This window comes from Haliotis cracherodii, unplaced genomic scaffold (genome assembly GCF_022045235.1).
Source record: "Haliotis cracherodii isolate W230 unplaced genomic scaffold, xgHalCrac1.p SCAF_15, whole genome shotgun sequence".
In the NCBI taxonomy this organism is placed as follows: Eukaryota; Metazoa; Mollusca; class Gastropoda; order Lepetellida; family Haliotidae; genus Haliotis; species Haliotis cracherodii.
The window spans coordinates 10,387,189-10,413,583 of record NW_027266270.1 but is presented as its reverse complement, the minus strand read 5'-3'; the positions used below and the strand labels follow the sequence as shown (position 1 = coordinate 10,413,583).

The 26,395-nt window shown below is 41.7% G+C and overlaps 1 protein-coding gene across 1 annotated transcript; it reads right to left on the bottom strand.

The window, feature by feature from the left end:
• Window positions 1–123: 123 nt before the first annotated feature.
• Window positions 124–26,129, bottom strand: LOC139462698 (protein draper-like). Its single transcript, XM_071244526.1, has 8 exons — window positions 25,755–26,129; window positions 23,855–24,110; window positions 6,364–6,489; window positions 5,217–5,357; window positions 4,396–4,527; window positions 2,670–2,933; window positions 1,529–1,660; window positions 124–383 (listed from the first exon to the last, which is right to left on the bottom strand). The coding sequence occupies exons 1-8, from the start codon at window positions 26,127–26,129 to the stop codon at window positions 124–126; spliced, it is 1,686 nt and encodes a 561-aa protein (XP_071100627.1).
• Between the last annotated feature and the right edge of the window lie 266 nt (window positions 26,130–26,395).

Below are 26,395 nucleotides of genomic sequence, written 5' to 3'. Positions count from 1 at the left end.
CATGGGACCATGCACACACAAACGCAAAAAATATACATGTATATGTATATGTTGAGGGTTTCAGGAGAAAATGCCAAATTTGTGGAAAAAAGGTAAGGCATACATCACTAAACACCAAAGGTTTTAGGCACAGTTTCTAAAATAGATGGTCCAGCCATTGTTAACATACAGCCTGCTCCCAGGGCTCAGGTCAAACCATGCTTGGTCACACATATGGCAAGTTCCATTACTACGGTGGTACTCCGCGCTCTTGCAAAGTCCAGCTTCGGTCGTGCATCTCTCCCAACATGCCTGAGCCGTAGTCGTGGTCGTAGAAACAGTGTTGCAGTTTTCCAGGCCAACGTCTTTATGACCGACGTAGGTGTTACCGTACGTAGAGCATACTGAAAAAGAAATTGTCTTTTACAGAGAAAGGTTAACTTTTTACAAACAGTAGGAATGATCGAAACTACTGTGTGTGTGTTTGTGTGTGTGTGTGTGCGTGCGTGCGTGCGTGCGTGTGTGTATGTGTGTGCGTACGTACGTGCGTGGGTGCGTGTGTGTACGTTCGTGTATGTGTGTGTGTGCGTGCGTGCGTGCGTGTGTCTGTGTGCGTGCGTGCGTGTGTCTGTGTGCGTGCGTGCGTGTGTGCGTGTGTGTGTGTGTGTGTGTGTGTGTGTGTGTGTGTGTGTGTGTGTGTGTGTGTGTGTTTGTGTGTTAGTCCACGACATTTCAAATAGCAATCTATCGTGCAACATACTATTTTCAGCAATGACAATGGATGGTGGGCAGGATATCTTAAGAAAATATATAACGTTACATTGCATTTTCTCCAAACACCTCTAAAAATTACCAAAGATTCTTGAAGGTTGATTAAAAAGATTCAGATGGTATCCGGGAACAATTGTTTTTGTTTGTTTCCAGTAAATATTGTTAATCTGGGTATATCGTGCAGCTGGATTTTCTCTGTCAAACCAACCCTTTACATCCTCAGTAAGTTTAGAGTGCTGTTTTACGTCGCACATCGTACCCTGTACCCACGTGATAAGCAAACGCTTTAACCACGAGACTTATCCATCACCTTCAGGAAGATTAATCTACTTAGGCCTTTTGGTTTATTAGAAAACTCACAAAAATCCTTTCTGATGCCCAATATACGTGTTGGGAATGACATGAAATTCGGTTTAAGACCGCCAGCGTCCACACATTTATTTATTGCCTCACTATATCCCAAATACATGATTTATTTGGTTTTGACGTCGCACTCAGCAATATTCCAGCTATATGACGGCGGTCTGTACATAATCGAGTCTGGACCAGGCAATCTAGTGATTGACATCATGAGCATCGATTTACTCAATTTAGATACGATAACATGCATCAACCAAGTCAACGAGCGAGCCTGACCACCCGATCCCGTTAGTCGCTTCTAACGACAAATTACGGGAGGGGGGGGGGGGGGGGGGGGGGGAGGGGTCACCACATGTATGAACATAGTATCGTCCGCTACCTTAGCCTGTTGTCTGAACGCACTTGAACATGTACTTACATTGCACACATTCGTTGGTGTCAGATTTGAAAGAGTAGCCAATATCACACACGCAGGTTCCACTTCTACAGATGAAATTAGATACTGAGCAATCTGTGTTACTGCCGCAGAGATGCCCGAGTAATTTGGATGCTGGAAGGAAAGGCAGACAGATAACATCATCGTCAATATTTCACTGTGTATTCACGGCCTTCTTTCATCATACGTGAATACACACGTCCGCTTTGCAGTGTTATTTTAGACCCACGAATCACGCCACGGCATGGTTCCAACGAGAGGAGCTGTTACGCTGACCAATGAACGCTCAGTTTATATCGCACACACGGCAATATTCCTCGTGTGACGTGCTCTTGAGCCCCTGCAGCCATCTTCTCTTACATTGCTTCAATATGAGGCAATGGTATGAGTCTTGCACGGAGTAGGGTACATTTGACTTCAAAGTATACAGAGCCTCATGTCATTTGTTCAAACAGACACGCGTCACTGTTACACCACTGTTACCGTGAAGCACTGACGATGAGAATAGATATGGTCCATATTTTGGCCTACGCGTTAAGTAGTCTTAAACAGTATAGTTTGTTCGAAACATTTAAATAAAACCGACAAAACCCTTTTTATATTCATAGCCAAGAAATCAGCGTTTATTGTCCCACCGGTGGTACCCGTCACAAATACATGCAAAGACAGGTCAATTGTTTACGTGACAACGCTGTTTCAGGTTTCTACTCTCATCCTCCTCTGTGGGCAACGTGCGCAACCCACCTGTTCCAAAATAAGGTGGACGAACAACTGATGACACGCTCAACGGGAATGATACTGAGGGAATTACAAACGGGTCACCGACGACCAGCATGATGAACAGCGGAGGATCAGTCAGGGGAGACGTCCAAAACAACAAAAAGCGCGAGTTCCCCACAAGTTGTCCACGGATCTCGCATTGAAATCGAGCGTAATATTACTGTTAACAGGTAGCGCGCCAGTTGATGTTGTGTTAAAATTAATAATAAATCTTTGTAATATTTGCGAGTTGATTTTATTAAAGTAGCTCCGGACTCTTCACCGGGTATAAACTGACATATTGGTCAAAGGAACCATGCTTTAATTTTAATTTTTTCAGTATCGAAAAGTTATTTGAACTTACAGTCTCCGCAGTTTCTGAAGTAGGTCGTCCATCCTGGATCTGAATACAGCCGACTTCCTGCGCTGAGTTCAAACCAGGCTTTATCACACAAATTACAGGACCCAGATGCTCCGTTGTACTCAACGTTCTTGCACAGCATCCCCGTCTGTGAGGTACATGTCTTCCAGCAGTCTTCAGCAGTTGACGCCGTTACAGAGATGAGGTTGCATCCGCCAACGCCAACGTCGACGTGACCAGCGTAGCTATCCCCGTAAACTGTGCAGACTAATTTCCCCCCAAAATATACATTAATTCGAGCATCGATCCACGCGATTGGGATACGATCACATACAATCAAGGCACCGAGCCTTACCATTTAGATGCCTATTACGACAAAACGCCCATGCCCCATGCGTTATCAACGTCTGTAATTGAGGGGAATGAACTTCTAGGCACTAGTGTATGAACATACTTAGAACAAAACACACTTCGGATGAGTAATAATTAACTTTGTTTGAACACTTAAATCTTTATGTGTGCCTGTTATTCAATTGATAATTAATTAATTCACATCTACATATCCATCCATAAAACTGATTTTGATTTGTATCTTTTGCGAATGTTATGGCCCTGTCACACAACAACGTATAGCGACGTGTGAGAATCTTTGCCAAAACGTCGGCAACGCTGAAACACGCTATGGATAAGTTAGGTGTAAGTTGTATACGTTAAAAGCACGCTGGTATACGTTGTAGTACGCCGAGACTTAAAACATTGTTGTGCATGCACAAAATTTTCGGCGTATGGGAACGTATGAATTATACGTTAGGCATACGTTAGAGGTAAGGTTTAAGACAGGTTTCTTCTTGGGAGGCATCTTGATGATGTTGACAGAGCGAAGACTACTGCTTGAATGAAGTAATTTGATGAATGGGAGTACACTACTAGTTATACTACCACGGGGCCCGTTTGGGGCACTTCCCCTACGCTGAAGGCGCCAGTCAAACGTTACTCATACGCTGGGCATACGCTGGACATACTTTGAACATGCCAGACACACGCTGGCAATACACTTTTATACGCTGTCATAAGTTATGTATAAGTCAGTGATACGCTCCTAATACGTTAGACATGCGTTACATATACGGTGAACTGGTCATGTATACGTTATGGATACGCCAAAATCATGGTTTTTCGATGAAAGCTCGACGTATGACAGCGTACTAACTATCTTTTACACGCTCGGTGCAAGTTACTTAAAAAACGTTGTAGTGTGACAGGGCCATTAGTTTACTTTTCACGGGCGTATTGTATTAAGTATTCTATTTCAGACGAAAACGAGATTAAATAAATCTTTCTGACTATCGATCTCTGGTTCCAACTAGGGAGGTTGACTGCGGATCAGAGTTGGTCTTTTCGTTCATGCCAAACTGACCCGTGAAGATCCGGGGTCTTCAGCAACCCATGCTTGCCGTAAAAGGTGACTATGCTTGTCGTAAAAGGCGACTAACGGGATCGGGTGGTCAGGCTCGCTGACTTGGTTGATGCATGACATTGATCCTAATTGCGTGGATCGATGCTCATGATATTAATCACTGGATTGTCTGGTCCAGCCTCGATTATTTACAGACCGCCGTCATATAGCTGGAATATTGCTGAATGCGGCGTAAAACAACCAACCAACCAATCATGCCAAACTAGTACAGTATGGAATTGAATGTCTTACGTGTAGCAAGTAAACACTCACATTGGTCACATTGGTTTTCTTCTTTATTAAAAGAGTATCCGACATCACAGACACAGCTGCCACTGCGGCATATCGAGTTGGCAACTGAGCAATCGGAGTTAGAGCTGCATGTAGTACTGTGAAGATCCGGCGCTGAAACGTGAGTGAATGAGTGAGTGGTTTGTGGGTGGGTGAGTGGGTATGGGTGAGTGGTTAGGTGGGTGGGTGAGTGGGTATGGGTGAGTGGTTAGGTGGGTGGGTGAGTGGGTATAGGTGAGTGAGTGGTGAGGTGGGTGGATATGGGTGAGTGAGTGAGTGAGCGGTTAGGTGGGTGGGTGAGTGGGTATGGGTGAGTGAGTGAGGGAGTGGTAAGGTGGTTGGGTGAGTGGGTATGGGTGAGTGAGTGAGTGGTTAGGTGGGTGGGTATGGTTGAGTGAGTGAGTTAGTGAGTGGTTCGGTGAGTGGGTATGGGTCAGTGAGTGAGTGGTTAGGTGGGTGGGTGAGTGGGTATGGGTGAGTGAGTGAGTGGTTAGGTGGGTGGGTGAGTGGGTATGGGTGAGTGAGTGAGTGAGTGGTTAGGTGGGTGGGTGAGTGGGTATGGGCGAGTGAGTGAGTGAATGATTAGATGAGTGGGTATGGGTGAGTGAGTGAGTGAGTGAGTGGCTGTGTGGGTTGGTGTTTGAGTGAGTGAGTGAGTGAGTGAGTGGGAAGATGAGTGGATGGGAAGATGAGTGAGTGAGTGTACACAGGTGCATTGACCAGTTTCTTTCTTTTGGGTTCATTCCCATAGTGGAATTGAAATATATACATATAAGTGAGTGAGTGCGTATGGTTTTACTTACATGCAGTGCACTGGTTCACAGACCGGTTGTAAATGTTGCCGTAGTTACAAGAACAACGGGAAGTGGAGCTTTTACAAACAGAAATGGCTAAGGAACAATCCGAATCCACAGCACATGGCTCGTCCAGTAGGTTTGACACTGAGGAAACAAATGAATGACACTGAGGGACAATAGTTTATAGTAAAACAAATATCCAAAGCACCAGGATCGTCCAGTAGTTTTGATACTGAGGAAACAAAAGAATGACACTGAGGGACAATAGTTCATGGTAAAACAAATGTTCACAGCATAAGGATCGTCCAGTAGGCTTGACACTGAGGAAACATAGTCCATGGTAAAACAAATGTCCACAGTACAAGGATTGTCCAGTAGGTTTGACACTGAGGAAACAAATGAATGACACTGAGGAAACATAGTTCATGGTAAAACAAATGTCCACAGCACAAGGATCGTCCAGTAGGTTTGACACTGAGGAAACAAACGAATGACACTGAAGGACAATAGTTCATGGTATAACAAATGTCCACAGCACAAGGATCGTCCAGTAGGCTTGACACTGAGGAAACAAATGAATGATACTGAGGGACAAAAATCATTTCATGGTATAACAAATGTCCACAGCACAAGGATTGTCCAGTAGGTTTGACACTAAGGAAGCAAATGAATGATACTGAGGGACAATAATTATTTCATGGTATAACAAATGTCCACAGCACAAGGATCGTTCAACAGGTTTAACACTGAGGAAACAAATGAATGATACTGAGGGACAATAATTATTTCATGGTATAACAAATGTCCACAGCACAAGGATCGTCCATTAAGTTTGACACTGAGGAAACAAAAGAATGACACAAAAGGACAATAGTTCATGGTAAAAACAAATGTCAAGAGCACATGGCTCGTCCAGTAGGTTTACCCCGGACGGAAACACAAGCATGATCGCCAGGATCATAAGGTCATGAACTCTAATGATCTTTTATTGCAGGACGTGTTAAGTGGTCCATTTTGTAAGCGTTGATCCATACGGAGAAGATCCGGGGTAAACGAATATGCATAGACCGAATTCATATGAGGGGACGTATATTTCAACAGTGTATTGGGCAAGAATGAAAAAATATATCAGAGAAAGAATTCCTACTCTCAATGCAGGCATTCGTTTTGATGTCGTAGTTGTGGAACTCGGCGCAGTCACAGGCACCGTTGCTACAGACTCCACTGGTAACGTGACAGTCAGCGTTATTGACACAGGGATGACCAATAGCATGAGGTGCTGAAAAAAGACATAGACCTTAAACAAAGACTGTCCAAAGGATCAACCACATCTTCTTTTTGTAGCAATTCATACCAGATTGAACATTGAACAAGAGAGTCAGCTCTATGGATATACAACTTCTTTATTACAATAAATCCGACGTTTCGGGGTGGATAATAACACTATTACCAAGCAAGTATTGTACATCATCTCATTATCTGTATTCCAATAAGACCGTTCACAGCGATACATGGTGCACCATTAAGATATAACGATGGTAAGTATAATACAGAGGTTGTTAATTTAGATTAAAACATTATGGATACACTTGATAAATTTATATAGTTTTTTGACTGGAAATCCATGGACAAGTCATTAACTTGTGAAGCTTATCATAATTTTGACGGTTATAATGATATTCTTTGAGAAATTGTTTCCGTTTGTTACTAAAACAAGTGAGTGAGTGAGTGAGTTGGGTTTAACGCCGCTGTTAACAGTATATCAGTTATATCGCGGCGTGTCAGCTTAATGTGGGAGGAAAGCCCGAAGTGATGCAGGTCTCAGACGTTTAGCACTTCTGTGAAACCCACGAGCACTACTAAAACAAGAGTCACTAGAAGACATGAAGTTCACCACGAGACTGATCTGTATAACAAGTTTCATCGAGAAATGTTCAACTGTTTTAGAGTTCTGCTCCGGAAACGAGCACTTCCCTCATTTTCAGTAAAGTACACTTTGTCATCATAAAAACACAAAGAAAATATAAAAATAAACATCCCAAGTCATTAAAAGTCACCAGTTCACCACTAGACCGATCTGTATAGCAAGTGTCATTCAGAAAGGTGCACTACCCAACTTGTCGTCATAGGAACAAATCACATATCACCAAAAGACACATGCAAAGACAAGTCAACTGTTCACCTGAAAAAAACCCACGGGAACATATGGTACAAGTCAGAATAAGGAATTAAATCGGACATAATTTTTGTCACTGATGCGTCAAAGTTGGAAATGTCTACCATAAAACTACCTTGAAAGGTTGAGAGTTGTAACCTTGAACAAACAACTTATGAGCAAGAGTATTAAGACGCTCTTTAAAATCTTGGTAGAAAGAACATGCTCGATTGTCTCTCAAAAGGTGTGAAATTTCAAGCAGCATGTAAATCATTGACAGGATTGATTTTATGAGCAACAGGGCGTATTCAATCGTTCATTACAGTGTAAGTCTCTTCTGTTGACAAAGGTTGCTATTGACCAACTCCAACTCGAAATCCCAACGTGGCAATGGTACTTGTAAAATATTTCATGTTTCTCCGTGCACAACGTCATTACAGTCTTCAGGAACAGTAGAGGCGATACAATGCATAATCGTGGAACAGGAAGCACAGACCATGGCCAAACACTATAAGTAATAATCAATGCATTTATTTCTGCGTATAATTAATTGTTGTTTTTTTATATAAAAGAGACAAAACCCTTTCCATATTCACAGAAATCTCTTCCCGAAGTCAAAAACACCATTCCGAGTAAACTGATCATGAGCATTTGTTAATGAATCACAATCAAATAGTGATGATATCAGGTGTTCGAGAAACTGTAAGCGTATTCTACTCCATAGGTGTCACCCGTCAAAAACACACGCAGAGGAAAGTCAACTGTTCACCAAACAAGTCCCTCCACATGTCTACCATAAAACCTATTAAAACTTCACTGAAGCATTGAATGTTGTAACCCTGATCAAACAACTTTTGAGAAAGTGTTTGAAACCTTCGTTGAAAGACCATTCTCGATGGTACCTCATAAGGTGTGAAAGAATCATATACAATCTATGTGATTAATTGCAAGAGTGAGGCAACTAATTGCGAGCACACAAAAACAGCGATCTAACCCAACCAGCCACCGAGGCTTCCACAAAAATGAAAGTCCGACAACTGGTAGTCTAGATCACGTACTTTGTGTACCCTTGCTAAGTGTAAAGTGGCACGGCGCCCACGCCTTCAATAATCAAAGTTGGTGATAACATCAAACTAATTTAAAACACATGTCAAGCATTCCAAATATATGAAATAATTCTATTTCTCTTGAAAAATGGAGAATTAAACACGCATTGATATTATCAACAAAGATCCTTCAAAGACGTTGAACGGTATCCCCTGTGAGAGAAAAATCAACAAAATCAAGCAAAACTTGCCAGACATCAAGGGGCACACAATGTAGGATCCTAACCTTTCAATGGATATTCATGGGTATACGTCATCGCAAAACCACTTCGTCACGTCTGGACTGGCAACCCAAGTAGGTATAACCTATCATTCGCTCCATGGTTTTACAGAAACAGCTGGTTAAAGATCCCGACCAGGCTTTAGGATAGGGACTACAGTGGAATTATTCCAGGAAGGAGGAACATTCCCTGTATTCCATATTTGATAAAAAATATCTAAAAGGGTTCAGGCACATGCTTCAGGAGCTGATAGTGAATATTATCAGCAACTGCCGCTGTATCATGGGCTTCCCCAAGGGCAATATGCAGCTTTTGTAATGAAAACACTTAATTATAATCGTCCCCGTTATCAAAGGTAAAATTATTACTTTTCTTCCTATTGTTTATGATATTATTTCAAATTCGGCGACATAATTTAGACCAGGACGAATGTTTTGTTAAAGAATGACCAAGTTCATTGGAAGTCTGATTTATCACTTGATAACTGATCACCTTCCATTTTGATCCATCGCCTTCGATTTTTTGTATCATGTTCTGAACCTTGGACATAGGAGAGCAGGTATTTATGTTGAAGATCCGTATTTTATTTATAGGTCTGTCTGGTCATTGCATTTGTAAATTTTACATGATATAAATTATGAACTTTGGGATGTCGGCAGAAGTACTTTTCTTCTTTCTTCCTACACTTCCGTACCTGTTGCATTCGTTAATACACCATGGTTTTGCATATGACTTAGGAATTGTTTGATCAGCTGATCTGAAAACAATTGAATCGGATCTCCAACATTTTAAAAAGAATTCAGGGTTTAATTCTGTAGTACATAATATTTATACAGTAACCAAATGGCCTTTGTAAATTTTCATCTGGATGAAGGTCAATCAGTATTTGGGTTCATAGCTTTAAGAATGATGAAGATCATCATGGGCCACTCATTCAAACTCGTTAAATAGATTTGAATCTGTGAGAGGCAGATCAGGTGCTGAGCATTTTTCAGTGGCAGGATGTAAATAGGTTTTTGAATCATCATTACAGATACATAAGTTATTATCAGAAATGAATTCCTCAAGTACTTTCCCTTTATTGTTTGTGATGATCACACTTCCCTTCAGAGGGTTGTGCCCATTCAGATAACCAACAATGATGCATGACTTCGGCAGCTGTTTATCAGATTTTGAAGTTCAGATTGTCGAAGCAAAGTGGATGGAGTTATATATACAGGGGACCAAGAGGAAAGACAATTTGCAAAGTTAAATGAACAGCAGCAGCATGAATATATGTATTGCGAGGAATATGGCTTTGAAACACGCCCTGTCTCACCAAGATAGTGAGTGAGTATGGTTTTACGCCACTTTTATCAATATTCCAGCAATATCACGGCAGGGGACACCAGAAATGGGCTTCACACAGTGTACCCATGTCGGGAATCGAACCCGGGTCTTCGGCGTGACGAGCAAATGCTTTAACCACTAGGCTATCCCACCGCCCCTCACCAAGATAGAGACCCTCCAGTAGCTTTATCACCTGGAGGTGGAGGAGTGGTTGGGGGATATGAATGATGACAACTGTACTGCCTAATATCAAATCTATCTGTACTTTTAAGGTATGTTTTTTATGAGGTCACTGCAATTCCATTGTATGAGGTTAACTGATTGAGTCACGGTAGATCCGTACGGGACCTCTAACGTGATCGTGAGGAGGAATTATTTCAACGTCTGTCTTCAGAAGACAGGGTCACCTCAATATCTAGAGGTCGAAACGGGTTACTAAAAGGTACCCCAGGATGAGAGGGGGTCCTAGTGTGTTTGTTTTTGTTTTGTTTTTTTCTTTCTTTTATAACAGTCTAATAGTCTGACTGGCAGGTTGGTCCATAGACCCATTGGTAACAATTTTAGACGTTGGCGTTGATGGGCTTTTAATGTGGCTCATGGTTGTTATATGTGGTTAATCGGAGTGAACCAATGTAAGGTCTGTCTGACACGTAAGCGAAATGGTTTCAGTGGAACTGGAGACTGCAGCAGTTGTAGGCTGCTGGCTCACAAGCAGTTTTCTGGCATCATGATAAGTGATATAATTTTAGATTCTAGGATCAGAACAGGCCATGTGGTAGCCATCACATTTTTTTACATTTGAGATCCTCGTTGACGTCAGAGCTTTTACGGCTCCCACTACAATGTTGACCAACCTGGAAGCGATTAAAAGATTTTGATCCATGGCCAAACCTTTGACATTTGTAGCATCAGATTTGATTGAGGACATACACATCCACTCTTATATTCATGTAACCAGCTTTCATAGAGGTAGGAAGGGAATTACGGGAAAAGGTAAACAGGTATGTGTTTGTAGGAACAACACCCTCATCTTGATTCCTTGCAAATATTTTAACTGCAGTAACACCCTGCTTTCCCGATTCTGCTACAATCTCTTGCTCTGACATGCCGGACAGACAACGGGTCCTTTCACGCACAATGACGTGGAAAGAGTTTAGTGAAATAGCTGTGCACATACACAGCAACCTCAATATTGGCAAACAATTGAAAAGATAGTATATTGAGAGATGGCTGTATCTTTGCACATTCAGCCAGAAGGAACCTCGACGTTGACGAGTTACGTTCTTCACACATTCCAGAGATGGCTTTCGATAGAGCAAATGGATTTAGTTTGATTGGCTTTTTGTCAAGGATCTCTATTACAAGGAATCGAACCGAGGAATCAATATGTAGAGGCACGTCATCAGTTTCTGTTTCAACTTCTAAATGTCTTCTTTTTGGACGATTGAAACGAGAGGATTGTAGGGACATGATGTTGAAAGAATAACAGAAAAGACAAAAGGAACACTGTTCCTGGCTCCAGTGCCCTCAACCACCAGAATCCCTTCCCCTACTGACAAAAGGGCACAACTCACGTCTAACAAGATGCCCAATTCGGTTGCCTTTTTCGACCAGCAATGGGACACATTCTAATCCAGATCCCCACGGGGCTTTCTGAGAGAAGGCATATGGTATGATGTGGAGACATGGTGTTTTAAAAGATTTGCATGAATTTGGATTGAGGGGCAAGTTACCTCACTTCATATCTCAGTTTTGAAAAAAGAGACAATTTTAAGTACCAGTGTCTGATCATTTAGATCAGGATCAAGGTGTCTCTCAAGGCAGAATTCAATCTGTCACCATTTTCAGCATCAACAACTAACAGTCTCACCAAGGTCTTGAGACTCGTGACGATTCGGGGTAGAATAGGTCTTCAGCAACCCATGCTAGCCGTAAAAGGCGACCATGCTTGTCGTAAAAGGCGACTAACGGGATCGGGTGGTCAGGCTCGCTGACTTGGTTGATGCATGTCATGGATACCAATTGCGTGGGTCGATGCTCATGATATTATCACTGGATTGTCTGGTCCAGACTCGATTATTTACAGACCGCCGTCATATAGCTGGAATATTGCCGAGTGCGGCGTTAAACAACAAACGAACAAACAAATCAAGGTCTTGAAGTCATTGTGATGATGGCTCACATTTTGTGATTTCAATTTCCTGGGCCTCAAATCTGGTTGTTTGTTTGTTGTTTAACGCCGCAATCAGCAATATGCCAGCTATATGTAAATAAACGAGTCTGGACCAGACAATCCAATGCTTAATATCATGAGCATCGATTCACGCAATTGGGGTACGATGACATGCATCAACCACGTCAGCAAGCCTGACCACCCGATCCCGTTAGTCGCCTCTCAAGACAAGCATAGTTGCCATTTAAGCTATTTCTACCCAAGATCAACTACTGAAGGCAAAGTGCCTGAAGGCTTTCGACAGGTTAAAAGTCGTTTCTAATTCCGAGTTGGGAGTGGATCAAACAACTCTCCATGTACAGGTCATTAATACGCTCTAAACTAGATTATGGTTCCATTGTTGATAGTAGAGTCTTCAAAAGCAATTAGACACTTTACACCATCAAGACCTAAGGCTCTGTCGTTAAGTTTAGAACCTCTCCAGTCGACACTCTGAACATGGAAGCCGATGACCCTTCCCTCGGACAACAACATATTATACTATCACTGCAATACATCACTAAATTGCATTCAAGCCAGTCAAACCAAGCATACGAATGTGTTTTCAACCTGTTTCAATATTTACGGAAACTGGTTCCAGCTCTAGAATCAGAATTCAAGCACACATCACTGCACCTAAAATAGATCTTAATATCATATAACCCTAACCCTTAATATCATATAACCCTAAGCTAGAGACGGACAAATGTATCAGAGAAGGTAATTTTTAATCATTATTGTCCAAAGAAGGAGTTTAATTAACGGTGGTAACCATAATTTGTTCCAAGAACCTACGGTAATCGGTAATAACATCAACAGTTTAAATCATAAGTCCCAAGCACGAGAATGGCACACAAGTTCAGTATCGTGTATGGCCATCATGTGCGTTGACAACTGCCACACAACGCCTCCACATGGACCTTGTGATGCTTGTGAACACATGATTGGGAAGACGACGCCATTTGTGCTGCAAAATGGTCCCAATATCTTGCAAATTCGGTGGTTGGTTCTGGAGAGTGCGCAGACTTCTGCCAAGAGCATCCCAGACGTGTTCGATGGGATTGAGGTCGGGAGACCTTGACGGCCAGTCCATGACGTTGACTCCCGCATTCTGAAGGAAATTCCTTGTCAAAATTGTGTGTGGGTCTGGCATTGTCATGTTGGAAGATCAAACCAGGTCCATGTGCTGCCATAAGAGGCAGAAGTTCTGGTGCCAGTACCTGGTCGCGGTAAGCAGCAGCGTTGAGGTTGCCACGGATGACAAGAAGCCTGGAACGTGCATTGCCACAGGAAGCACCCCACACCATGACACTTCCGCCTCGAAATCTGTCAACTTCCTGTACACAACACTGGGCATAACGTTCATGACGGCGCCTCAACACCCTCGCCATACCATCAGCAAATCGGGATTCATCACTGAAGACGACTTGATTCCAATTCCTCTGAGTCCATCGTAAGTGTCGCTGTGCCAACAATTGACGTTGACGTCTGTGTAATTGAGTCAGAATCGGCCCGCAGTATGGCCGTCGTGCTTGAAGGTGAGCAGTTCTCAGACGGTTTCGAACAGTTTGCGCACTCAGTCTACCCCTAAACAGTTCATTTCTGGTTGATGTAGCCGTCAAAAATCGGTAACGGAGGTGACGTAAGACAATCTGACGATCCTCTGCATGTGACTTCACACGTGGTCGACCTGGCCGAAGGCGATCATCGATGGTACCCGTTTGCTGTAGACGCGTCTGTAAATCATAAACAGTCCGTCGACTACAGCCCATCGTCCTTGCGACTTCAGCTACGGACGTTCCCGTCTGCAACATGCCAATGACACGTTCACGTTGCACATTTGAAAGGCGTGGCATGACAAATGGCCGTAAAGACTTTTGTTTTCTTGTTTTTTTCTTGTTAATGACTTCTAACAAATATGGCTGAAAACACGTGCGGTATTATAGCCATGTGACCAGTTGCACGTGAAAAAACACTTTTGCCACTATAGTGCTGTGCAGATGATTTTGATCGATTCACCTGCACAAAAACGGGTGTTATCTGAAGACAATACGTGGCCATTACTGTTTAAATACACAGTAAGGGCCCAAAATGTTAAAATTTTAGGATTGTGAAGTTTTTAATTTGGTGGAGTATATATACCTTAGTAGGATCAAAGGATTGTTGCAAAAACTAGTACTGTTTCCTCAAACATCCCTTATAATAGTTCAATCTTCACTGCGGAGGCCAAAGCTATCTTAACAGCTTTACCCTATGTTAAACAACGAAATCCATCAAGGATTTCATCATCTTCTCAGAGTCATTGTTTTGCCTTCAGCCACAAAAAAGTGTTTCCTCAAATCGTAACATGAACCTAGATATTTTAGAACTTTACAATGATCTTTCTGCAGCTGAAGCACCTCTTGACAAACTGTTATCTCCATTCCTTATACCTCGTACCGAGATTTCAAACCAACCATCAAAAGCTACACCCGGGATCTCATGTAAAAGAGATGGGAAATCCAGGTAGGAATGATTAAACTTTATGATGAGGTCGTGTGATTAAACTTTATGATGAAGACGTGTGATCTAATTCCTAATCATATTTAATGTAACTATCACCAACAAGCGTTTTAAACAAACTCATTGCTGAAACATTGACGTAAATCCTGCTGGGGTATCGTGCAGGAAGATCAGGCACCATGATCCCCAGTTAGGTGGCCAAGTTTTGGTTAATGGTGGCTTATAACCCGTGTATTAAACAGTTGTAGATAATATTGAACACAACTGAACAACAAAAGTTCCTGTGACATTGAATAGCATTTAATCCAATGTTATGTGTTCAAATGGTTTAATTTGCCATACTGACTTCCGAAAATGCGTGATTTCATAAAAAAACATGAACATGCCAAAATATCAATTTACAAATCAATAGCGTGTGAGTCCACCTGTGGTGATGCAAGCAACACATCTTCGTCTCATGGAATGGACCAGGCGTCGCACAAAGTCCTGTGGGATATCTATCCATATCTGCTGGAGCATGTTTCGAAGTTCCTGGAGGGTCTGTGTTTGACGTCGAAGGCGCCGATCCATCTCATCCAACATGTGCTCGATTGGTGAGAGATCAGGGGAGCGAGCCGACCAGGTGATGATATTCACGTTGTTTTGTTGAAGAGAATCCTGAACAAGTCGAGCAATATGAGGCTGGGCGTTGTCATGTTGAAAGGTAATGCCTGGGCCGTGGCGACGCAAACACGGTAAACAACAGGGCCGATCTCGTCGCAGTAGCGCTGTCCATTGAGATTTCCCTCTACCACTATCAAACGGGTCCTCTGTCTTGCTGTAATCCCACCCCATACCATAAAGCTGCCGACCCCGAACCGATCTTCTTCCATGACACAATGATTGACGTAATGTTCACCTCGACGTCGGTACACTCGAATCCGTCCATCGCTGTGGCTGAGGTGAAAACGAGACTCGTCAGTGAATAGAACTGGTCCCCACAGCATGGCCGTCCAGCGTAGACGCTGTCTGCACCGCTGTAGACGTGCTTGAGGGTGGTTTCCTGTCAAAATTAGACGTCTGGCGGGTCTCCAGGCGACAATCTCCCTGCGCATCTGAGGCGACGACGTACGGTTTGTGAAAATATTCGTCGAAGGCCAGAGATGCTTCTTGCAGTCACTGTTGCTGGCTGGAATCCATTTCGTAGGTGTCTTGTCGATTATTGGTTATGCGTGGCCTGCCACTCCGAGGATGGTCTCTGACTGCATTCGTCTGTTGCCAACGTTACCATAAACAACAAATGGTGTTTCTGTGGACGTTAAATTGTCTTGCAACATCACGTTTCCTGCTTCAAGCATACCAATGGCTCGCAGACGCTCATTTTCGGACAGGCGTGGCATTTCGTAATGTTGAATAATTTCGTAATTTTTTTCTTTTTTTCTGAGTGGTTGTTGTCAGCACGATGCTAAACAATGCATATGGAATCCCGTTAACGCACACGTTTTTATACCCATTCTTGGGTAGTGAAATGCATGGGGCTTGCATAAAAGTAAACTTTTGCATAGAATGCATGCTTTTCTGTAGCAGTTGCGTTTTTGTGACTTGATTCCATACATGTACTACAATAATGAAAACTAAACTTTACTTGTTTGAAAAATACACTAAAATATTGGTGTCACAGGAACGTTTGTTGTTGAGTATAGTTTTGTCAAACACACTTAAGTTCACACAAATGTAAAGCTCAAAGACATATCCGCATACTATGGGTATTATAAGATAAGAAAGCTGAAAACCTATCCAAAAGGGCAATGTTCTATTACGTCAGTGGACTGCTTCCGTATCGGTGTGGCAATGAAGGTAACTCTTCCAAAAAACACAAAATCAAAGAGATTGAACTCGTTTAAAAAATTGACAATGATGTTACACTTTACACAATTCCTATAAAATACTGTTTTTATTGTGAAAAGTGGTATGCACGATTAAATGAAAAGAAACCAAACCAGCACTATTTCAAATCTTCAGTAAATTGTAGTAACATCTGTTAATTTTGCCGAATTTAAAAAATGCACAATGAATTTTGGAAATGTGGACGTTATCAAATGCTTTGAGCCTATAACACTTGTTGTACGTAGATAACGACGAGCATTCTCTACCACATCAAGCGACTCTATACAATACATCGTAGAATACCCAAATACTAGGACCTGTTCTAGATTATCTAACAAGACCACGCACCAGTACGCGCCAGCTGGGTTGAGATGGATGCTGTTCGAGAATGTGGGTTCGACCTGTGACCTACAGATCTAGCCCCCGGTGATTTCCACTTGTCCCCTCAATTGAAAAAGCACCTGCGGGGTTGAAGAATTGAGGACAACAATTGACGGCTGGACTTTATATCGGGCATTCATGATTGGAAAACCAGATGAAACAAGTTTGTGAAACTGGAATGGGACTGTGTTGAAAAATAATTTAACCAGAATTTCAACTTAAGTTGCTGATGCTCAAATCGTTTTGATATCCGCTCGTGAGCTTTGTGAGGAGCATCGCCTTCAGCAACGGTTATCTCCCAAAACCCCTACATCCCATTTCCCCTACAACCCAGTTCCCCTACAATTAGTTAAAACAACACGCGGCATTTACCTGTCTGGCATTATGAACGCACCTAAAGGAGAGATTAAGGTCTGGAGTAGAGGTAGGGGAAATGAAAGGGGTAGAGCATTAGGGGATTAGGGGACTTAAAGGAAAGTTTAAAAAAAAAATTAATGTAAGTGTAATGAAAGATGCCTGTATGATGAGAAGACAATTTTTAGAAATTACAAAAATAACAATAGGAAGAAACAATTATTACACTGAGAAACTGAGATGAGACGATTTACAGTTGAGATGGCTAGGTTTACTTGAAACTGACTAACATGACATCAACATGGCTGGTCTTTGCAAAGTCCAGTTTGTTATGTCACAGAGAGGAAAGCCACAAGTCCTATTTGATGGTTTATCTTCACACTAAGAACGTCGAGAGACTGACTTGCGTACACTGGAAGTGTGTCAAGTTCACATGTAGAGGAAGACTCACGACGGTAGGAACCGTGATGAGGAATGCTACAGAGCATAACCATGCCCCTGAGGATAGCCAGAAGGTACGGGATAAGGAGTTAATTGAACATTTGAGATGAAATTTATTATAATGTATTATGAATTTTGAAAAATGAACATTTTGTTATAATGTATTATGAATTTTGAAAAATGAACATTTTAATAATAATAATGTATTATGAATTTTGAATAATATCGTAATCGTAATTAAATATTTATCTCAATCTATTCGTGTTTCTTGGGTTGTTCCATTGTATGAAATAGGTAACAGACTAGGGATAAGCAGTGCCATGGACCATGAACTTTGTTGTCTTAAGCTGTAGGGGAAATGGGACGTTACCTCAGCAACCCATGCTTGACGAAAGAGGCCACTATGCTTGTTGTAAGAGGCGACTAATGAGATCGGGTGGTCAGGCTCGCTGACTTTAGTTGGTCATGTCATCATATTGTTACGTGTCGATTCCCAAATTGAAACAAATCTGGACGTAAAAAAATTTAATAATGCGAACAACCAATACATGGTTTACAATCGACAATTGCATTTCAAAATGAACTCGGTTTACAAATAACTACAAATTACTGCACAAAAATTGCAGAATAGGAATCCAGGGTGAAATGTGATCGTCACACAAAAGCTGGTCTGGATTTGATGTGAGATTAAATATGAGATACATGAGGCATGCACTCGCCCCCTTTTATAGCCCAAAGACCTTCCAGTCCACGCTGCTCCGGAAGTTTACACATCACACTAGCATCTAAATAAAATACCTGGAGAGGGTATGTAAGACCACGTCATTCAAAGTAGATTTATTCTTACCATTGTCTTTAATCGTAGTATATATGTTATTTTGATATGGCTAAGTATGTTAATAATCGCCAACACCTGAAGGGATGATGTAAATCCGGCTGGGGTCCATGCAGGTAGCAAAAGTAATGTAAGTCCCCATGGTCCCTAGCATGGTGATCTGCCTTCAGATGCTGGCGATCTACAGCCCTTTTTTATATTGTACTGTTTCATGACTATGTAATGATATCTTTTTATTGTTGTATGCTAGTTTTAACCATTCAATCTGTGATATTCTAGTCATTTTACTGTCCTTCGCTGACAGGTTCTTATTTGGTTTACATATATGCTTAAATATTGTATAACTTCTCGTCACGATATGGCTGAAATATTGCCGATGTGACGTAAAGCATAAACTCACTCACTCACTCACTCACTCTAAATAAAATAACTTCCTCACCACTGCTTATATTACATTGTACCATATTCCTGACAACTATTGAATGTCCAAATACAACGCAATGAAGTTCTACTGAATCTCAACAGGAACAATGTTATACAGTTATAAAAATTGTTTTACAATAAATTACACTGCCATACAACAGTATCCCATATGCGTAGATCGATGCTCATGATTTTTCAGACACTGGATTGTCTGGTGCAGTCTCGATTATTTACAGACCACTTGGATTGTACACACCAAGGGCTGGAACTGCAGGAATATTTCTCTATTTAAACGGAAAATTGACGATTAAAAAGTTGAAGTCATCTCCCGTCATATAGTCACGTGGAGAGTGTTGTGTCTGTCTGAATCTTTATGCATATATCTAAATATGTTTAAGTCAGAGAATTGAAAATTTACACATTGATGTTACTGGTCATGATCTCAATTGAGTTCGAAAATAGACGTTGTAAAAACCGTTATGGCCCTTGCTTCGTGCTTTTCAACTTAGCTCGTAGTGTGTGCAATAGGGATAGGCTTTCTTCGAAAATTGGTCCCTAAGGTTATTTTTTACAGAGTTACTTGGTGCATAGTGTGTGTAATGGAGACAAGGGTTATGGCCCTTGCTTCGTGCTTTTCAACTTAGCGCGTAGTGTGTGCAATTGGGATAGGCTTTCTTCGAAAATTGGTCCCTAAGGTTATTTTTTACAGAGTTACTTGGTGCATAGTGTAGACAAGTTTCGCTTGCCTAAGAGATATTTATCAAGACTGAGTTATTTTGTTTAGAGAAGGGTGTGTGTATTAATTTCACATTTAATCATTATTTCTGATCCATAAAGCGGCTCAAGTGCCTGGCTCTCCTTAAGGCTTTATAGGACTCTTTTTTAGTTTATTTTCACTAATATATGAACAAACACAGTTCTAATTTGCCCCATGACGGGGGGACAGTGATAACGCTGTTTTCTTGTTTGATGTGTCACTTATACCAAGTTCTTTGATCAAACAATTAATGTAGTGATGCTTACATATAATGGTTATGTTATGTCAGTGGGAACAACTCTAAACTTTTCATGTAGGGTAGTCAGACTTTGCACGACAGCTGGCTGATACAGAATAGGTTTATTCCTATTCCATTTCCTCTTTTTCAGTTTGTGCATTCTATGAATGACAACATCACACACTGTAACCCACGCTGAAAGACATTCAACAGGTTCCTCTTCCCCTTTGGCCCATTTATCAACATCACCCTTATTTTAGAGTTGTGATCCCAAATGGTACGAGTCTGCTCTGAAATTTGAAATATTGTCAACAATGGAGAAGTCACCTGTGATTACATGACCTACATGTTGGTCGCTGTATACTGAGCCATGGCAGCCATAAATGGTGGATTTTACATCATGAGCTACCAAGTCCACATTCTTCGCGCATGGACACAAGATACTATCAAACCTATACTCTTGATGTACATGCTGCTGTTATCTAAAAACTGTTGGCTTAACAAAATACTTGTAGGTGCCATGCTCCCCTGCTGTGCTATCATACTAAGCTAATGACATAACGTGTTACAGCTCATGTAATCTTTCACTATGTACTTGAAGCAGGTAGAGATAATCACAAACTTATTTGAACATGTACATTTGTACAACAGCTTTAATTACTGATCCTTAAAATCGAGGTTGATCAAAAGACCCTGCTAATTTCATTGAACTATTAGCAGAGCTAAACAGTGCTGACCGATCCAATGTATTAATGGACACTATAAATTTGATGACATTCTCATGTACAATGAATCATAAGGTTGGGTTAGTGGTTCAATCATTGCATCAGTGTTGACATTGAAATGACACTTACGTAGATCAATATACATATAGGTACAATATAGTGCTGATATATATGTATATATATATATATATGACAATGAAGTCAAACGTTGGATAACGTTTGGGGATGCGTTGCCATTCGCCAAGGAAGCATTGTTCCAATTGCTGGCGGTTGACCGGAGCCAATGGGCGACTTCTGATGTGGCGATCGAGGTGGTCCCATACATGTTCAATGACGACAATGGTAAAACCTTTTGTTCGCATTGTTAAGGACGTTCTGCGTCAACTATGTCACATGTGGCATCGCATTGCAGTGCTGCAAAATGATTACACGGGGCTGTGTCTGGATGAATGGCTCCACAACTGGTCGCAAAACTTCATCACGATCGCTGTGCATTCATGTCACCATGAATAACCACGAACCTCGTTTTCAAGTCACCGCAGATTCCCCAACAGACTATTACACCTCCGCCTCCAAATGCCCAGACGTGATGAATGCAATCCTGCTCTAAACGTTCACCAACTAATCTGTAGACACGCTGCCGACCATCGTTCCTGAAGAGACAAAATCTGCTCTCATCAGGGAACGTAACACGAGATCCGTCGCACAGTTGCCAACTTCGAAGTCTCCTGGCCCATGTCAGTCTGTCGAGGCGACGTTGAGGTGTCAACAACACTCCTCGGTAGGGTCGATGTGTTCTGATACCATGGGCTCGTAAACTCCTGTACACGGCGTGTCGACTGACCCCAACCGCAGTGCCCTCCCTGCCGTTAACGTCACCGTGTCGAAGCGGTTTCGGAGGTGAATTGTCCGGAAGAAGCGGTGCTGAATGGGCGTGGTCAACCGTGGTCTTCCGCTTCTCGGCATATCTGTTGTCTGGCTTGTCTGACGTAACCGTTGCATCAACCTGCTAACAGCTATACGGGCGCATCTAAACGTTCCGGCAATGACGGCGTGCGTCGCCCCCTGTTGGGCCATTCCAACGTCTCTCTCCCTGTCTTTTCTTTGATGTACTTTTTGTTGTTGTGCCGAGGGCTGCTTGCTGTCGTGATCCTCAGGGCGAAGCAAATTGAGCCATCTCAGACATCGATTCGACACTTGTTTGCACCCTTCATATACCAGTCACTACTTCTCTCTTCCAAAGAAATTATAAACGGAAAATGTCGAGAAGTGTATATTTATAAATCTACAAAATTACTATTCAGATACATTTTTCAACTCCAACGAAATCAATGTTATTCGTGTTAAAACGTAGTATGCATATATTTGATGCTGGTAGAGTCTGTGTAGACTAACATATAGTCTCTGAAATCTTATATTACACAATATCCTTCTTGACTCTAAAAATAAAAAAAAATCCCTATGCTGATTTCAGATGTGGAATAGAGCTAGCTTGAGCTGGCTAGACTTGTTTTTGTATACGTTTCTAGATTATTTTGTTTTCATAAAATAAATATATTCCACGGTCATGGTGCAGGACTACAGTCTGTGGAATTGATAGAAATATCACATACATATACATACATATCAGCATTGAACGATGTGCAGTTGGAGCCATATAAGTGGCGTGAACCGGTTGATTGTCCAACTATTTATTCAACATACAAAGAATTCGTTGTATTTTATTATTAAACACCCTCTAAAAGAGAGAAATTAAACTTTTTTCAATCTATTAAATTTTATTATCCCCCGCCACAAAGTTGGACGTGGGATATAGGAACGGAGTGCGTCCGTCCGTCCCTCCGCTTCTCAATGTGGATTTTTTTCTTCAAAACTATTCAAGTTAGAGAAATTTAACACACTGATGTTACTGGTCACGTTCTCAAATGAATTCGGAAATTGGTGTCGTACATTCAATTTATACAGAGTTAGGGCTTTTCAACTTAGTTCATACTGCGTGAAATAAAGACAAGTTTTACTCAGCATTACATGAATGAAAGTTTGCATGCCAATATAAGAGAAACTCGTCAAAACTTGGTGCTGTAAAATATACTTTACAGAGTTTTGGCCCTTGTTTCATTCCTTTCAACTTAGTACACACTTCAAAAGCTACTGAAGTCAGCTTACCTTAGTGACAGTTATAAAGACTGAGTAATGTTTTCCAGAGAAGGGGTCTTTTGTGTGTATTAATTTTACATTTAAAAATTTCTTCTGATGACATAAAGTTGCCCAGTCGTCTAAGGCGCCGCGATTCGGTGTGCAGAGTCGCGTCCCTTGGGCACCCCAGAAACCTATGATTGTGGGTTCGAATCCCGGTTCTCCCCGATTATGTTTCTAGGTTTGTCAGCACCGGTACCATACCCGTGCTCGTGGGTTTCACCGAAATGGTAAACGTCTGAGACCTGCATCACTTCGGGCTTTCCTCCCACATGAAGCTGACACGCCGCGATATAACTGGAATATTGTTCAAAGCGGCGTTAAACCCAACTCACTCACTCACTTTATATATTAATCAGATTAAAAATGTCCTAATTTGCCTTGATTTCTTTTATGTCAGACATTGATTTCCGGGTACTCTCAGTATTTAGCAGAAATAATTTGTTGACTAGTTTGAGGCATTGCTGACTTTTAGGCCTGTTTTGGGAACTTGTTATCTCAATATAATTTAGCATATTTTGGTATGATGCGGTCGGTGATCGAACCACCGACCTTTGTTCTCCGGGCAGACGCTCTGTTCACGGAGCGGTCATATATTATGTGTAGCTGACACATTGTGAGTAAACAACTACAGCAATATACACACATTTCCTTTTTCAAAGAAAAGAAGACTTTTATGTTGCCCATGGCGTGAGCAGTAGCACACGGCCATATAACAGTGCATTTTATTTTTTGTAAAGCAATAAGTCTTTTCTTAGAGTTTTGACATGCATTTTTATTTCCAATTCATCAAAAATCGGGTAAATAAAACAAATCGAAAGTATGTTTTCTTCGTTTTCTTTCGTGCCTTTTGGCTCCGGGAGATCTATTCCGTTAACCAAAGATGAAAATGTGACGCCTTACCTTTGAAGGTGAGATATGTTCTTGCGCCAACTTGAGTCACAGCACCCATCCTCGGTGGTGTCGACATGCTGCTGGCGTAACCAATACATGTCGACGTTGCACCGTTGAATGTAAAGGAACGACATCTTACATGCATATAACAATCTGCGCTACACCCTGCTACTGTCAGAGAATTGGTGCTTGTCCAGAGTTGGTATGAAGGACAAACGTGATCGTCAAACACAGCATATGGGATGCTTGTACACTGTCCACAGTTCTGGGAATGAACGAACTCCATCACATTCAACACTGCAGAAAATATATACAACATATACTGATATATCTCCATTCCTGTTTTCACCTGCCTATCGGGAGTGTTCGAAATGTGTTGCAAGAGCTAAGCCGAGCTCAGCGTTTAAATGTATTGTCTACCCTTTCATGCTGGTGTATACAACTCAGACGTCGTCAGGAGACAGAAGCGGTTCATTGATTATATTTTGCATCGTTTAAGTGAGATGGAAATGATAAAAACAATGGCTCAGGGGATTCAATGCAACGTATTGTACTTTCATAATATTCTGTTGCAGATAGTAGTTCTTCGCAAGATTTGATGTGATCTTAGGATCACTGAAGTTGATGGAAGTCTAAGAAGTCTTAGAAATGGTATTTTGATACCTTCCGCAAATTGGTATCTTCTTGTGCCAACCTGCTGTGTTGTCGGTTAACGGCCTTAATAAGCAAAGTCACCCGTGAAAATTCGGGGTAGAATAAGTCTTAAGCAACCGATTCTTGCCGTAAAAGGAGACTATGCTTGTCGTAAGAGACGACTAACGGGATCGGGTGGTCAGGTTCGCTGACTTGATTGATGCATGTCATCGTATTCCATTTGACGTTAATCACTGAAGACTCGATTATCAACAGACCACTGTCATATTGATGAGTGCGGCGTTAAACAACAATCACATTTTACGGCTCAGTGACACTGAGCCATGGAGAAACCACTCATGCAAGAGTACTATAGAAATCGAGCTTCATAGACACTGTTTATTTTATATGGATAAAGCGACACAAAGTAAGCAATGGGGATTGTGAGCCTGTTGGCAAATATAACACGTCAATTCCATTGAATAGCCAGTCTAGTTTGACCTACGAGACAGATTCCATTGGGAGTAACAGGCAAAAACAGCGGTGAAAAGTATATGAATGGAGCACAGAAAAGTGTAACCATGTCCCGCCTTAAACATATATAAGTATATGTACCGAATAGTATAAACACATACTCATTTCAACCAATGTACATGAAAGGAACAAATCATTTCCTTGTGTCCATTGTCTGAAATGTTCTTATCACTAATTCATTACTAATTAAGTAATTGGTCCCATTGTACAAATTTCTACTTTGCACATTGTTCAAATTTCTACTTTGGAGAAAGAAATCCTTTGGGAGTTAACTCCAAGACAGCATTGTTATAATGGCCTCTATTTAAATAATTGGAACAATTCACGCCTGTACATTTTACAAATACACTTGCTGGCACCCTATAGGATGTTATCAAGCCCCTTCGCTCTCTTGGCTGACATTGTCAATCGATCAACAGCATCTAGCGGTATTTCCTTTTCACAGCTTTCATTGGTCAGCTCTCGCGCATGAGATAACAGGGCGGAGCTTGGGGCGATGCTCCTTAGTCCAGACACCACTTCGACCCTAACATTTCCCTGATGGGGGGTAGAATGGACCCGATTCTTGTCATATTATGCCCTGTGCATACAATGTCTTCACAAAATTTTCATTTTATAAATAAAGTCATTCTGGGTCTTGATTAGGGCCTTGTGCCCAGAAGGCGGTGGCTCATTGGCCATCTGGTGATGCTGACCCCCGAATTCTATACGTCTCCAATTGATTGTCATGGGCCAAACCAACCTGACTTTTTATTCGGTAGATATCTATAGCATTTCGTGACACATTTGCGGAAGTTGAAGACTGTCCTTGTCGACACTCGATGATGGGTGGGGAGAAGGGGTGCTGAATAAATTTCCTTTCGACATTTTCAGGATCCAACCATTTCTCTGTTTCGACTGCACTTATCACCCTTTGGAGCACTGTATCCAGCTTCGTAGCTGCCTGAACTTCCTCAAACCTCAGAGCCTTTGGTACTGCGTTCATGGTAACGTAGTTTACGTAGTCTTCTGCTATGCTAGCTGATGATGAAACCTGGGGTGGATGACAACTTATGTAATCTGCTGGGTTGTTGTCGTCACGACCCGGTTGGTAGTCAAGTTCATACTTGTATGGCATAAGTCGGATGCGCCACCTCTCTATTATGGCTGAAGTCGGCTTTTAAAGATTCCTAGAAGCGGTTTGTGGTCAGGTGATAGTGTTCAGCTGCCCATATGACTGCCAACATTTCTCGTTCCGTTTGGGAATAACGGGATTCAGCATCAGATGATGCACGGCTGGCATGGCTAACAACTTGATTTTCCTGAGTGAGATTTGCACCTTAACTGATGGGCTAGCGGCTACAAACAGCTTTACCTCCTTCTGAGGGTCAAAGTAACACATCA

Bases quoted from the DNA above. Each gene is read 5' to 3' on its own strand.
- LOC139462698 (XM_071244526.1), bottom strand. From the start codon at position 26,129: ATGCCATACAAGTATGAACTTGACTACCAACCGGGTCGTGACGACAAC. The intron at 4,528-5,216 runs GTAAGTAAAACC...CTCACGTTTCAG, and splicing joins TGTGAACCAGTGCACTGCAT to CGCCGGATCTTCACAGTACT. The intron at 2,934-4,395 runs GTGAGTGTTTAC...GGGGGAAATTAG, and splicing joins AGAAAACCAATGTGACCAAT to TCTGCACAGTTTACGGGGAT.